General features: G+C 35.1%; 2 protein-coding genes across 6 annotated transcripts in view; one reads left to right on the top strand and one right to left on the bottom strand.

Moving 5' to 3' along the window:
• Positions 1-445: 445 nt before the first annotated feature.
• Positions 446-2,176, bottom strand: LOC129755246 (adenosine 3'-phospho 5'-phosphosulfate transporter 2). The gene is made up of 3 exons (XM_055751635.1): positions 1,091-2,176; positions 843-1,024; positions 446-785 (listed from the first exon to the last, which is right to left on the bottom strand). The coding sequence occupies exons 1-3, from the start codon at positions 1,898-1,900 to the stop codon at positions 605-607; spliced, it is 1,173 nt and encodes a 390-aa protein (XP_055607610.1). The 5' UTR covers positions 1,901-2,176; the 3' UTR covers positions 446-604.
• A 3,586-nt stretch (positions 2,177-5,762) lies between these two features.
• Positions 5,763-16,675, top strand: part of LOC129757814 (calcium-binding mitochondrial carrier protein SCaMC-2) — an 82,936-nt gene continuing 72,023 nt past the window's right edge. The window contains exons 1-2 of one of the 5 annotated variants that reach the window (XM_055755130.1): positions 5,763-6,191; positions 6,251-6,521. In XM_055755130.1, the coding sequence (XP_055611105.1) occupies positions 6,306-6,521 (216 nt within the window). In that variant the 5' untranslated portion in view covers positions 5,763-6,191; positions 6,251-6,305. Of the gene's footprint in view, positions 6,522-16,675 lie in introns of all 5 variants that reach the window. The other 4 variants (XM_055755129.1, XM_055755131.1, XM_055755132.1 and 1 more) reach the window with 4 other exon arrangements.

The following is a 16,675-nucleotide window of genomic DNA, read 5'->3' as shown; positions in this document are numbered from 1 at the left end:
ATTGTTTCCAATTTCGTAAAACTAAACATCTGTTCAAATTTTGGATTTAACCTATCGTCTTCAACCTGTTCAAATATTTTCTCTTCGAAAGATCTGTCTTACACTAAAACTCTCTATAGTTATAAAATCTTTCATTGATGGCAAACTTGTGAGTTCGATTGAAACCATTTTTTCTTGAAGTTCGAGATGAAACCGTTGATGTTTCTGATTCTGGCTCTGGCGATGATGATCGGCCTCATCACCAATCCGGTACTCAGCAGTGTAATTATGAGTCCGTCGAAATTAATGGGAGGACTTCCAACTACGGGACGCCCATCAACCACCGCATTTCCGAAGATGGTGATTTAGATTTCGCGAGATGGTTATTTTGAAGGTTAATTTCTTTCAAAACTGAGAGAATTATTTTCAACTTATTAATGATCTTAACTAACGATTTTGAATAAATCGCTAAAAAAAGTTAATGCATTTTTATTCCCTCAATTGAAATATCACCTAATTCAAGCTAAGTTAAACTATTTTAATAACTTTGATCTTCAATTATTGTTTAAATAATACAACCTAGATAGCATTAAAACCTAAATTTGTTCACATGAATTTGTTCATTCTACACATTGAGCAGTAGCTTCTTGTTGCTACCGGACGAGCCTCGTCGAGCATTTGCGAGCGGAAGAAGCTGCCCGAACCGTCGGAACCAGCGTCCAAAATCGGCAAAGGTCAGCTTGCTTCGCTTGCTGTACACGTTCAGATAGATCCCGAGCACCACGATCAACCCGGCCCAAACGTAGCTGAAAATATGATTGCGATTAGGAACCTTACATTTGAAAAAAATCTTGCTGGCATACTTAAACGTGAACGGCTTGCTGAAGAATACGAACGACAGTGCTATGGTCACCGCTTTTCTAGCTGTCGTTACTGTGGCTGCTAGTGGAGCTCCACAAGTTCGAACCAATGTCAGCACTATTTGAATCCCCAGATAGCCAGACAGACTGAACAGAAATGCGTAACCGTAAGTTTCTACTGGGTGCTGTAATGAGAATGATATTCATTAAGTTCTGTTGTTCATCAAACAGAAGACTTCAATAATTCTTACATTCATGCAGAATGAAATCCCGGAGAAGAGGTTCCCGGTCAGCAGCATGATTACGGACAGATACAGGAATCCAATACCATAGGAATAGATCACGACTTCGTTGTTCGGAGCTTTGTGTTCCCGCATTGCCTTCTCCTGGACATTTCCGATGGCTGCATCGCACAGAAGTGCCATGGAGATCAGGAACACACCAAACGTGTTAAAGTTTGGCGAAACTTGAGAATCCGCCAAGGTAAAAAGAGTCAATCCCAGACACATAGCCATGGCCGCTAGAAAATCTAATGGTCCATGCTTCTTGCCCTGTATCAAAATGCTTCCAATCAGAACCGGAATAAGCTTGCAGCATTTGAAAATGACTTGAGTCGGGTAATTGAGATATCCCAAGCTAGAATTGGACAATCCCATCGTTCCTAGTGTAAGGAAAGCCAACAGCAGATATGTCCTCATAGGAATGCATCGTTGGACTTTGAGTTTCTCAATCGATCGTTCGATGTACCCGAAAATCGTGTAATATCCAAACTGCACCAGAGTCAAGAACCATCCGTAGGGTTTGAATCCGTCCAAGGTGAAAATCAGCTCCTGCATGTATCCATAAAGCAGATACATCACGAAAACGCCAGCACAGCATAGCAGAAACTGAGTTGTTCCATTATAATAGGTCAGATCAAAACACAGGATCTTCAGCTCCTTCCGATCGTCATCCGGACTGGGTATATTTCTTGGAACATTCCGTTGACCCGCGGAATCTCTCTCACCTATATAAATCGATTCGCTACCCGCCGAGGTCGTATTTCTGTTGCTGGCCGCCATCACACTTCCGTTTATTTTCTTCAAACAACCTCGTTACTCCAAGCAGACATTATGAGCTCTTAACTGCGGGAAAATTGCTGCCATTATTTATAATTCTGCCTGCAATATTTATAAACAAGTAGCAAAATCAGTAAAACCAATCCTTTCACGTCGTGGCAAAATCGGTGGATAGCATTCCCTATTTTAATCAATACTAAACCGCACAGGTGTAGGGTTGGATGAAGTTGAATGTTTGGCCGTACGCAGGGTACCGTTTGGTTGCTGGAAGTACCGTTTTTCTTTTGAATGAATTTCGAAATCGATAGGTAAACAAATGGCTGTCATTGTGGAAATTAACGGTACTCACCGGGCATTAGCACAAACTATGAAACTTTCAAAGGTGTGTTCCACGATAGGAGAAATTTGTTTCGCTAAACATTATAAGAAAATGTTTTGATTAAAAAAAAATAGTAACTCCGAAGTCCGAACAGGAAATCCAAAAAACTTACAGCTCAAAAATGACCAAAATGTCAAACATGAGAAAAATTGGCAGATTTTTAAAACTGTCAAAACTATCGGATTATTAAAATTTAGAAAAGTGTCAAAATAATCAATTTTGTGAATTTTGAAAAAAAAAACTAATTTTGTTATACTTTCAGTACTTTGACAAGTGTTGGCTCTCTCAAGAATACACACATTTTTTGACGATTTTGACTATCTTGATAATTTTGACAATTTTAATAATTTTAACAATTTGACTATTTGACTAATTTTTACAATTTGAAAATCTTTGCCATTTTGACAATTTTGAAAACTTTGACAATTTTGACAATTTTGACAATTATGACAATTTTGGACATTTTGACAATTTTGACAATTCTACAATTTTTAAAATTTGACAACTTAGACAATTTTGACAATTTGGACAATTTTCACAATTTTGACAATTTTGACAACATTTTTTACAATTTTTACAAATTTGACAATTTGACAATTTTGACAATTTTGAGAGTTTTGACAATTTTGATAATTTAAATAATTTGACTATTTGAAGAATTTTGACAATTTTTACAATTTGAAAATCTTTACCATTTTGACAATTTTGACAATTTTACCAATGTTGGACATTTTGATAATTTTGACAATTCTACAATTTTTAAAATTTGACAACTTTGACAATTTTGACAATTTTGACAATTTTGACAATTTTGACAATTTTGACAATTTTGCCAATTTTGACAATTTTGACAATTTTGACAATTTTGACAATTTTGACAATTTTGACAATTTTGACAATTTTGACAATTTTGACAATTTTGCCAATTTTGACAATTTTGACAATTTTGACAATTTTGACAATTTTGATAATTTTGACAGTTTTGACAATTTTGACAATTTTGACAATTTTGACAATTTTGACAATTTTGACAATTTTGACAATTTTGACAATTTTGACAATTTTGACAATTTTGACAATTTTGACAATTTTGACAATTTTGACAATTTTGACAATTTTGACAATTTTGACAATTTTGACAATTTTGACAATTTTGAAAATTTTGACAATTTTGACAATTTTGACAATTTTGACAATTTTGACAATTTAGACAATTTTGACAATTTTGACAATTTTGACAATTTAGACAATTTTGATAATTTTGAAGATTTTGACAATTTTGTCAATTTTAACAATTTTGACAATTTTGACAATTTTGACAATTTTGATAATTTTGACAATTTTGACAATTTTGACAATTTTGACAATTTTGACAATTTTGACAATTTTGCCAATTTTGACAATTTTGACAATTTTGACAATTTTGACAATTTTGACAATTTTGATAATTTTGACAGTTTTGACAATTTTGACAATTTTGACAATTTTGACAATTTAGACAATTTTGACAATTTTGACAATTTTGACAATTTTGACAATTTTGACAATTTTGACAATTTTGATAATTTTGACAATTTTGACAATTTTGCAAATTGACATATTGACAATTTTAACAATCGACAATTTTGTCATTTTTGTCATTTTTGTCATTTTTGTCATTTTTGTCATTTTTGTCATTTTTGTCATTTTTGTCATTTTTGTCATTTTTGTCATTTTTGTCATTTTTGTCATTTTTGTCATTTTTGTCATTTTTGTCATTTTTGTCATTTTTGTCATTTTTGTCATTTTTGTCATTTTTGTCATTTTCGTCATTTTTGTAATTTTTGTAATTTTTGTAATTTTTGTCATTTTTGCCATTTTTGTCATTTTTGTCATTTTTGTCATTTTTGTCATTTTTGTCATTTTTGTCATTTTTGTCATTTTTGTCATTTTTGTCATTTTTGTCATTTTTGTCATTTTTGTCATTTTTGTCATTTTTGTCATTTTTGTCATTTTTGTCATTTTTGTCATTTTTGTCATTTTTGTCATTTTTGTCATTTTTGTCATTTTTGTCATTTTTGTCATTTTTGTCATTTTTGTCATTTTTGTCATTTTTGTCATTTTTGTCATTTTTGTCATTTTTGTCATTTTTGTCATTTTTGTCATTTTTGTCATTTTTGTCATTTTTGTCATTTTTGTCATTTTTGTCATTTTTGTCATTTTTGTCATTTTTGTCATTTTTGTCATTTTTGTCATTTTTGTCATTTTTGTCATTTTTGTCATTTTTGTCATTTTTGTCATTTTTGTCATTTTTGTCATTTTTGTCATTTTTGTCATTTTTGTCATTTTTGTCATTTTTGTCATTTTTGTCATTTTTGTCATTTTTGTCATTTTTGTCATTTTTGTCATTTTTGTCATTTTTGTCATTTTTGTCATTTTTGTCATTTTTGTCATTTTTGTCATTTTTGTCATTTTTGTCATTTTTGTCATTTTTGTCATTTTTGTCATTTTTGTCATTTTTGTCATTTTTGTCATTTTTGTCATTTTTGTCATTTTTGTCATTTTTGTCATTTTTGTCATTTTTGTCATTTTTGTCATTTTTGTCATTTTTGTCATTTTTGTCATTTTTGTCATTTTTGTCATTTTTGTCATTTTTGTCATTTTTGTCATTTTTGTCATTTTTGTCATTTTTGTCATTTTTGTCATTTTTGTCATTTTTGTCATTTTTATCATTTTTGTCATATTTGTTATTTTGGTCATTTTTGTCATTTTGGTCATTTTTGTCATTTTTGTCATTTTTGTTATTTTGGTCGTTTCTGCCATTTTTGTAATTGTTGCCGTTTTTGACAGTTTTGTCATTGTTGTCGTTTCAGACAGTTTTATCATTTACGTAATTTTTTGTTATTTTTGTCCTTTTTTTCATTTTTGTCATTTTTATAATTTTTGTCATTGTGGTCGTTTTTGACAGTTTTAATTGTCATTTATTTCATTTTAAATTTTTATCATTTATGTCGTTTTTTAATTTTTGTAATTTTTGTTATTTTTTTAAATTTTTGTAGTTTTTGTAATTTTTTGTCATTTGGTCATTCGTGATTCATTTTTCATGTTCATCTTTATTTAAGTTTCTAACTGTCGAATGAATTTTAAAATCTTAAGATGTTCTAATAAAAAAGGGTATCGTTTTTCACCTAAAGGCTAATAAAATAATTGATAAACATAAATTACGGTGATGAATCTCTTCGTAAAAATAAAATTGCCTTAATAAAAAATTCTTTTCGTTAAGGTAAACCCACCGTGCATTTGAAACACTCACAGAAGACCGTTAGCACAGTTACACTCGACTCGTTTTTTTTTTGACAGATTGCGTGTTTTTTTTCATTCATTCTTTATCCTTTTTCATCGTACACGCGCATCGCGGCATCAGTTTTCGGGTCCCTCGCGCTGCTGCTGGCTGATCGTTTTCCGATTGTTCCATTCCTTTCATTCATTCGTTAAAACTGGGTGCCGCCGTTGCTGTCATTCGCGTTTTCGCCAAATTTTCCGCATCCAGCATTCAGTCCGTTTTTGTTCGCGTTCGAAAGTGGGATTTTGGTAGCGTTTGCTCGGTCCCGCATCCACTAGGCTAGGAAGTAAAGTTGTACTTAGTAGATTTTTAGGTGTATTCGGCTTAAACGGGGATTAAGCGGAATTGAAAAGTGTGCCGTCGTCGTGCTGCCGCGTGTGCTGTTTGCTAAAGTTTGAAAATTTTGATTCATTGCTTCCGTGGGTTGGGAAATGTAGAAGTGTGTGATCGTGGGTTTTTCTTCCTAAAAGTTATAAAACATCGTTGCTCCGGAGGTTCCAGAAAAAGTGTTCTCCCCGGGCCACATAAGTATAGTGTTGGCTGCGTGTTCAAGGGGTTGTGCAAAAGTAACAAAAAACGTGCCACCAAATCGCGTGAGTGAGTCAGCAGCGAAAAGCGCAACAAAAGGAATTTGAAATTTTTTCGGCTCCAGCTCCAGGGAGAAAGCTTTAAACTTTCGTCTGGAATCCGGAGAGGAGGACCTCAAGATGGTTAACGTGAGTGGCGGATCCAACGCCAATGGAAGCAATCCGGATCCGGCCAGCTTTCCCACCGTGAATTATCTGCACGAGCTGCCCCAAGCGGATGAGGAACGGCTGGAGAAGATTTTCAACAAACTGGACCGGGACGGAAATGGGCGAATCGATATCCATGACCTGTCTGAGGCCTTGAAAGAGTTTGGCCTGTCCCATCAGTATGCAGAGGTAAATTTGCTCGGGGATTGCTAAGCACCGAAAAAAGAAGGTCACACACCATCATTCATCAGTCATTCCAATCATTCATTTTTTTATGAGAAACTTATTTTGGATTCTTTTTTGGCTGCGGGAAATCTGTACGACCAGTTTTTGGGCAGGTTTTATGACAACATTGTTCCCCTCCATGGTGAATGGATTAAGTCTCGATTGAATTTCGATTCATCTTCTCTCGGTACGCCTCAGTAAATCTATGAATGCCTCGAGGTTGAAAAGCTGCAGCCTCTGCCATCTGAAGCGTAAATTTTCGATTTTTATGATTCGTTGCATTGGAAGTATTCCAGATGATTCAAAATGCACTTTAAAGTTGATCAAATTGTCACTAAAATAGAAACTTATATTCAGGTCATCTAAATCTGGGTGTCACACCACAAGATGAGTGCAATTATTGCAGCGATAACATGAACTTCTGACAAGAATGCTTAACTAATAATACACATTCGAGTCTCTCAATCCTTTTCCTAACACATCCTCGTCTTCGTTTCCCTTTCCGGTAGTCAAACCTTAAGTACCACGTTAGGGCCAGGCCTTCGCCAAGAAGTCAAGGACGAAAGTTCCATGATTTTTTTTGCTGCTTCAGCCAATTGGCTTGGTTCGTTCCCATCCTGATGCTATTGTCTACATTCTTACTAGAGCGGCGCTAGACATGTGACATGTGCGCACTCGCAGCGCGGCCTTTTTGTTCCTTACCCCCCTGGACTGGTTCCTCCAAACTCTTGCCGATGCAGTATTTCCTTCTCGGTGTGCTTTAATAGCCGAATTCTTTGGACAGCACGTGAACGGGACACTCTTTTTTGCGCTTTTATGTTATTTTTGCATTCTCGCGATTGCATCCACGGGAAAAGCAATCAGCCGAACTGAACAACTGTCACGATAAGGTTTTACGTCGGTTCCAACCTACTTTGGAAATTGTTGCTTGTTATTCTTCATTAGTGAGACATGTCATTTGTTGGTTTTCTGAATTTGATCACCGACTTAGAATCTAAGTCATAGATTTAAAATTTCGAATTTTCGAGTATCCGTTTTTCTTGCTGACTGCTGATTTATATTTCAAAATTGTATTGTTCTTTTTATTTTTGATTGTTTATCTGTTTTGAGTTATGCTTCTCAGTTAAGCGCACACGCGTTAAGCGAAAAAAAACGAGATATCTTGTATTTGGTCCGCAATGTGTTAATATTTTCAATATTAAAAGTTGAGGCATTTAACAGATTTTATGTCATCAGAAAAGTTAACTAATTGTTTATTGAAACAAAAAACATACATTTTAAAAATTTAAGAAAAAATATAAACAACGTCATGCTAAAGAGCTATTTTTATACTTCGAAAACCACTTAGAAAATTACTGTTTTTTTATCTGAAACGTTTTGAAGCTGTTGAATTGATTTTGAGTCCTTATTTGAGCGTTTATTGTTGTTAAATTTCCTTTTATAAAACGACGTAAAATTGTTATTCATATGCACAGATGTTTTTAATAAATACAGAAAAAATATACCAACATATTTTTTTAAGACACAAAAAAGTAAACGATTATATTTTACAATTATCAACTTCGGGCATTTTTTTAAGTCACTTTACTCAAATGGTTCACAATATTCAGAGTGATCTTATGAGAGACAAGACAACGAGTAACAGATTACTAGGTAAATTGATTGTGCCGGTTTTTTATTCTTTCTATAAATTCTATCGTGTACAACTGATAAGCTAAGCCGGTTTTCGCTTTCGTTATTCACTCGTGCAGAAAATGTTAACGAAACGTAAACAAACACCGATGGATGATGGTTGTGGTATTGAAGGAATCCGATGCTAACCTAATATTGCACGGCAAACTGCTGAGTTTGCTGTCTCGTCTCTAGACATCCGACGACCAGCAACGGACGTGCTCGGTTGATATTTTTAAGACTTCAATCCCGGACGAATTATTTATCTCTTGGCCGGAATTGACACCCAGCTCAGCATTTTCGAACGGAAAGCAAGTTAAGATTTTCCAAATCTTTTGATATTCGGTGGAACAGTAAGCTCACTTGATAAGCATCTTCACTACACGTTCTACAAAGACGCGACAAAAAGCTGAGTATGTAGCAAGATTTTCCCTTCAATTGCCATCATTAGTGGGTCATTATCAAGGTGTAATTTACTAACCAGCCGGCTGAACAAACCATTGCATTGCCTTGGATCGAGGCCAGCAAATTGTACGGGAGGGCTGTTTCTTGCACAATCTTACAAACGGTTCCCTCGCTGTAATTTGTAAAATTGTGCAAGGCAATTTTCGCGCCTTTCACTACCAAATTTTCGTCAATCATATGTCGTCTTTATGTAGTAAGTAAGTAGGTACTATCAATGGATCGACTAACTAGGATTTGATGACGAATCCTGTCAAATCAGATGTCGATATTTCTTAAGAGAGGTCGTTCGAAAAAAAAAAATTATTCGACATAATCGAAACACCTTTACATTTCAGTTCTATAATACGGTAGCAAATTTATACAAAATACAACTTAGTTTTCATTTCACTTCAGGAATAACGTGAGTTGCACTTCTTCGGCAATTCGAATCGATATGACCCTAATTATACTTTCTCGAAGCGATATCTCAGGAACGGAAAACTAGACACATGAAATATTCTGACTGTTCCTAAAATGAGGAGCTCTATCATTTCTCATTTTTAGGTTTTTTGATAGGGTTACCGGAGTCACCCAGCAAAAAAAAAAGACAAATAGCCGGTGAGGGTCATATAGACCCGGATTATTGTTTAGATTGTAAAATCAAAACTACTGAATCGATTTTCCTAAAGTTACTTCTTAAAAATATGAGTTTTGATTTTTATGGTCTTTAGAAAACGACCTGAAAGTAGGGTTGCCATCCGTCCCGTAAAAGCGGGACATGTCCCGCATTTTTGTTGAATTTCCCGCTTCCCCGCTTTTATCTCAAAATGTCCCGCTTTTTTTATGGAAAAAGCGTAAAAGTTCACTCACTTAAACTGGAAAAAATCAAATTTTTGTATCAATTTAAATTCATTGGTTTAACACAGAAAATTATTCAAATACGTCTTTTTTTATCAAAGCAAGCACTATTTTTTATAGTTTATAATAATTGTAAAGTTCTTAGCATTACAGTAAGATTCTGATTCAGTTAAGCGTCCTTGGAGCACATTCAAACAATGCACAATGAGAAAATATGACCTCAAAATCCCAAAAAAATCGAAGCCGCAGGTTTACGGACTTGAAGTAAAACTTATTTTGCGTAAAATTTTCTTAAAAACTTAAATTTTCCATCGGATTTGACCGGAGGCATCTCAGTGAGTTGTTATTTGTCTTTTATTATCCAGAAAAAAGCTTTTTTTTCTTTATGTCTTAAAAGCATAGAATCTTCAGTCATTGCAATTTCATAAATCGAGCTGACGATTTTTAAATACTTAAAATCACTTTAAACGGAATTGCTTGCTTTATATTTCATTGGATGTTGATCTATTTAAAAGAACTAACATCAAATTGAAGCTTAAGAATGTATACAACAACTCTCAAATTTTATATGGATCGACTGATGTATGCCAAAGATATTCACTTTTGTGTGAGTATTTAACTTTTCAAAAAATTAATTGATCAAAATAAAAATTTGGTATTGAAGAGGGCTCTTTTTAAAGGCTTGGCGCTTCCAAAATCTTCATGAAGCTTTCACATATCATTAGAAAGTTTCCTAAAAACAGTTTCACTTAAAAAAAAATTTGCTCAAATTCATTTGTGTGAAGTTGTTATTGTTTTTTTTTGCTGGGTCATAAAGGGCGTACAACACATCACTTAGATGTAGCCGGTCAAATCTGACGGCAGATTTGAATTTCTGAGAAAATTTTACATAAGACATGTATTAATTCGGGCCATTAAACCTGCGGTTATTATTATTTGTTTTAAATTTTAGGTCCAAATTTTCCCACTGTGCAATGCCATGTAAATAAATTTTTTATAAAGAAAATATTGTTTAAGTTGCTTCCAAATAATTATAGATATAATTTTTTTCGCCAGAATCTTTCATTAAATTGCCTTCTATAATACGTTTTTCGGCTCAATTGTCCAAAGCTTATAAATAGGAAAGTTTTCTTGAGTTTTCATATTTTTACACAATTTACCAAACAAACAAAATTTTTCAATTCCACAAAGGTGTTTTACGCTGTATCGAATCCACTAATTACACATAGGACGTGGAATATTTTCTCCCTAATGACGTGCTAATTGGCGAGAAATGTGGAAAATAACCGTGCTTATGAAAAATGTACAGTGTTAAAATGAGTCATGTAAGAAAAACTGAGCTAAATTAATACGCGTTAAAAAAAACATTAGTTTATGAACAATCAACTTAAGAATTTAAAATCTGCCCATTTGATCCGTTTTATGTTGAAATGTATGTTTCTTTTTCGCGGTTCTTAGTGTGATAAAAATACCTCAAAAAACAAAAAAAAAAAAAAATAAAATTTAGTTAGTTTCCATTGGTTTTCATATTTTTATAGATTAACCCTTCATTTCATGATTTTTTTTATTTTTCTTTAAAAACTATTTTTAACAGCTGGAAATGCTGAGTACATCAAGAAAAATAAAAATAAAATACGATTTTTCTCTTTTTCCATACAATAATTGTTGCAAATTTGTTACTTTATGAAACGAAGGGTTAAAAAATTTAACAGCCCAGTCTATAGATAATAAAAATAAGCAATGGTTCTCAAGAAGAAAATCAGTTATTTTTCATTGTTTCTTATATTTCCATTTATGATTTATGAAATAGGAAACCAAAAACTTTTTTTGATTTTAATAAATCTTTAAATCAGCCTAAGTTTAGCTGAAATTGTGAAATTTCATTATTTGTGGTCACCATCTTTGTTCAATAATGCCATCTTTTTTGGCCACTTTGTCTTTCGGCTCAACTTTCAGACACCAACAAAATCATAATATTTTTTTTCATCGTTAATAGATTGTGAACATGTAGACGATTCAAAAATGGTATATTTTATGACAATCGGTTCAGTAGTTTTGAAGATACAGTCAAAATAGTAATCTGGGTCTATATGACTATAACCGGCTAATTGTCCTTTTTTTTAACCTTAAAGAAAGGTTAACAACACTTTTCTCGTTATTGATAGAAATATTAAGAATGAATAAGAGATGGGAGCATCCAGAGAATCGACGAATGAAGGGATCCATAGGCCTCCGCTTGAACATACGCCCATATAAAAAAGTGGAGGGGGTTCAAATCCGGACTTCATAGATGTCAAGGATCATTCGGTTAAAACTTCATATTTATTCTCACCCAGCCTGGATTAGGACCGTTTCGAGGCATGGCATGGCCTCCATCTTGTTGGCTAACAACATTCTCTGGTTCACCTAAGTTTGCCCGAAACTACGGAAGAACCCGATTCTTAAATATGTCCATGTAGACTTCAGTATCAACATTTACTCCAGCTTCTAAGAAAAAATAAGGCATCTTCAATCTGTTCGAAGCAGTCGAAATACCATGACTCCGGTGGGATGTTTGGTAGTAGATTTGAATTTCACCTTCTCTGGAACATCCTTATCCTTCAGGATTCAGGAGTGAAATATACCGATCCGTAACACCGAATCAATCGAAAATAGTTTCTCATCTGAGAACACATTCTGCTGCTTCTTCTTCAACTTAGACAGAAATTGCTTCTTGCCGTCTTGCTCTTGCCTTTGATGACGCATTTAAGTCATCTTTGACCAATCGTTGCATGGAAGAATTCGAGATATTCGCTTCCTTAGCCAGCTTCCCGATTGATCCCACTGCAGTCCAGTGCACTGGATTCCGCTTCACTTTCGTCTCGACCGATTTAAACCACTTTTACAGTGCATAAAGACCGTGGCCTTCGACTTCCCGGCTTCCGTGGACATGGTCCATCAAGAAGAGAACATTTCACGCGGTGTAAAGTCTATGGACCACCGAAATTTTCTTGAAGGATTTTTGGGCGAGAAGCAAACTAGTAAAGAAACTATAGTAAACAAAGAGACGCAATCTGATCCCTTTCGAAATAATGAGCTTGCAACCCTGCTGTAGGTGTGCCTTTAAGACTGCTTGGTTTTGCTCGATTGGAATGACACTGACAGAAAATCAAAAATTCCCATCGTGACATTTCGTCTTTTTGTTAACTATAGGTTCGTTACAAACTAGTCACTATCTTCTTTGGGTACTTCTTGCCAATATACCGAGTTGTTTTTGACATTTTTCTTGCACACTTGCTGAGCGTGTACTAATGAGACGGGTAAATTAACCTCAAAAACTCTCGGTACAAAAAACGGGCAGCCGGTCAACAAACGTGGTCGTTTTTGAGGTTGATTTTCCTAAAACGGAAAAGTGTTGGTGAAACAACCAGCATAATATCAAGAACACTATCAGCGCCAAATTGAACAATTCGGTAGTGGATTTTGAAAAGGGCGAATACGCCAAATGTAAACAAATGGAGTTATCAGCTGGGTAATAAACTACGTTCAGAGCTCTACATTTTGAATGCACAACGTCAACTGAAGGATATTTGGTTTTCGAGAAACAGAGAAAATAAAATAAAATTTTTGCTGGGAGCTTACGGAGCTGTCAAACTTTGAACGCGTTTTTCTCGAAACAGTGATGTTGGCGCATTCGCCGTATTCAAAATTCGATACCGAATTGCATTTTTTTTAGAGCGGTCCCAGCAGTGTTTAGAAAACAAGGTTTTGGAGCCTCTCTAAAACAGTCCGTCTGGCACCGTTGGCTTAAGTTGCTGTTTCAGTTCAGTACAGTTATCGATTTCAAAATTCCCAACATACGCCTTTGTTCCAAATTCATGCAAAAATATACAACTGATCGATTTTGACGTTTGGTGTTTTATTTTAAAATATCTTTATTTGAAACTGCTTTTAAGGAGCCAAATTCGTTTTTAGTTTTTTTTCCAATGGTCTGCTTAGCTTAACAAACGTTTGGTGTTCACGGTTAGAAAATTTTAGCTAGCGATGATTAATTTCACACATGTCTGGGTATCAATGGTGTGATAAATGTTCCTTTTTGAGCCATTATTTGAATGTTTTTCCCGCATCAACCAGCCTATACGTACATAAATTGATAAAAGACGCTAACAAAAATCATATCAAATGTAAAAATATATGTCACATTATTCTTGACTCAGTATATTCAAATATTATCGCTGAATCCCCAAACCGGAGCTTTTGTTAACAGACATCTATCAAACATCTTCCAAGTGTCGAATTCAATCAGAAGAAGGGTTGTCGATTGCCGAGGTGTTTGCTAAATTGATATGAAATTTTTCATCGTCGCTGCTGGTTGGCGATGTTGCCAATCACCAGCTCGAAAACTTCGGATTTCAGCTGCATTGACAATATTAAAACATTAGGTGGTATGAAATAAAACCTACACCCAAAATAATCCGCACGTAGGGCCTACGTGAAAAACTACATAATTTTTATCCAATTGATTTTCACGTAGATGATACGAAATCAATATGTGAACGCGTCCCTAAAGGGTGATACGTTCAAAATTTGGTCAATATCAACTTGACGTATTTCTTTCAATTTTGCATTTAAAAAACCTGAACACACCTTCATTTTGAAGGTGTGTGTGTGTAGAATGTTGCTCCTATTTTGATTTTGGAATAAAGCATTTCCCGACTTGTCAACCGAACAGCTGATTTCTCATGTTCACAATTTTCGGCACCTGGTGGTAGGGTAAAAATAACAACACCACTACGCATGTTCAATGGCGGGATAGTAACGAAACCAAATTGGCGGTGCAATAGTTATGCATTACCATGGTTATGCAAAGTTCTTTATTTTTTAAACTACCTAAAATTAAATAATTGTAGACATGAAATACTTTGAAGGTAATATTGATGTTATATAATTTTAATTTTAAAAAATAATTTCTTTTGAAGAAATAATTGAACAGTACAAATCTCTCAAGTTCAATATGATATAGCGACCAGTAGGTGTTGACATTTTTCAAAACAAAAACAAAAAGCTACCCTACCATCATCTGTCTCAGGAAATGCTCTATTCTCTCTTCAGTTGTCAAAATGCCGTCCAAGGAAGAAGAGCAGCGTATCAAAGTTTTGCTCGCGCATCGCGAAAATCTGAGCTACTCGCACGCAAAATCGTTAAAAGCTGCCAAATTAACCGTTACAAATGTAATTAAAATGTTTGGGGAACGTTTGTCGACAGCCAGGACGTCTGGATCGGGGGGAAATCGAAATCCGGAAGCCACTGAGACGACAAAGAGAGTTGCCGGTAGTTTCAAGCGAAACCCTAACCTCTCTCTCCGAGATCGTCCACAACCGTGCATCGAGCCAAAAAACGAGCCAGACTAACGACTTGCAAGAAGGTAGTGACTCCAAATCGCAATGATAAAAAAAATACGACGGCCAAAGCACGATCCCGGAGGCTGTACACGACGATGCTGACGAAGTTTGACTGCGTGGTAATGGACGACGAAACCTACGTCAAAGCCGACTACAAGCAGCTTCCGGGACAGGAGTTTTATACGGCAAAAGGAAGGGGAAAGGTAGCATATATTTTCAAGCCATCTGTACCTGTGGCTTGAAAAGCAGCATTTTCATAGCTTCCGGGACTGTCAACCAATAAATTTACGTGGAAGAGTGTTTGAAAAAACGTCTGCTGCCTTTCCTGAAAAAACACGGTTATTCCGTACTGTTTTGGCCGGATTTGGCATCTTGCTATTACGGTAAAAAGGCCATGGAGTGGTACGCCGCCAACAACGTACAGATGGTTCCCAAGGACAAGAACCCTCCCAACACGCCAGGGCTCCGCCCAATTGAGAAATACTGGGCTATCGTCAAGCGGAACCTAAAAAAGACCAAAATATTGCTAAGGACGAGCAGCAGTTCAAGGCAAACTGACTTTCTGCGGCGAAGAAGGTGGACAAGGTGGCTGTACAAAATCTGATGGCAGGGGTTAAGCGTAAGGCCAGGCAATTCGGATTTGGAAAAGCGGAAGCCTAACTGAATATTTTTCCTGAATTTTATACTAATTAAACATGAAAAAGAAATTTAGTTTGATTTTTTAAATAAACGATTTCACCAATTTACACGCCTTTTCCCTTGACCAAATTTTGACCGTATCACCCTTTATGGCTTAAAAAAAGAGGTGTATTCAAACTTCTTGAACACGCTGTATTTTTCACTTGAGACTTGAGATACATGAGGAATAATTTTCGTAATTTTGGTTCAGCCTTTAATTACTTGGTTACTTGGTAAATGTAGGTATTTCATTGATATAAAACATTCTTCCTACTGATACGAATAAAACATACAAATTCCCAAAACGCAGAATCTGTGAAGTTTCAAAGTAAACAAATGTTCAATCGAAATTATTTACACCTCGCTTTGAAACTTCCCCACTCTTCCAAGAAGAAAAAATCCGATTTCGTTTGTTGTTGTTCATGTTATCCAGCGCGAACGAAAAATATTTGACAAGCTAATGACAAGAGATCGTATCGAATTACGCACCGGATACCGCACTTGGAGGAAAAATCGGTAGTCAACACGTTTACAGTCCACATATTTTTCCTGCAAACAGAACAGTTCGCGGATATATTGCTCCCCGGACGCAAATAAATGTGTAGGTTTCTATCGATTAGCGTCCCGGACACACACGCTGTGTAGACCGTTAACAGGTGTTTTCCTCAGCTGTTGCGTGAATTTGAAAAATGGGACGGAAAGACTCGGGATCCTTCAGAAAAAAACGCTTTCAAAAATTTAAAAACCCATTTAGGGTTTTGATTTTGTGTAAGCATTTTTGTAGAAAATTATTAATATTAGAATTTTTTTTAAGGCGCAAATCGTCGCCTGGTTTCGATTCCTGGAAAACAGTAATCGAAACATTAGTAGAATTTCGCATAGTGTGCAAAATTTCGGCCCCATGAGCGGTCGTAAATTCACACTTGCGGTGCCAGTTTAGTTCTGCATGATGCGATGTCGGTATATATTATGGCCAGTTTTATTTATAGCATTGGTAGGCATTTTTTAATTTTTTTTCATTTTCATTCTTTCTTTCATTGTTTTACGCCCGTGGGATTCTCAGTTATGCTGTGAGTGGGTATTTTG

Source organism: Uranotaenia lowii, chromosome 3, assembly GCF_029784155.1.
Source record: "Uranotaenia lowii strain MFRU-FL chromosome 3, ASM2978415v1, whole genome shotgun sequence".
In the NCBI taxonomy this organism is placed as follows: Eukaryota; Metazoa; Arthropoda; class Insecta; order Diptera; family Culicidae; genus Uranotaenia; species Uranotaenia lowii.
This window is presented reverse-complemented; position numbering and strand designations above follow the sequence as displayed.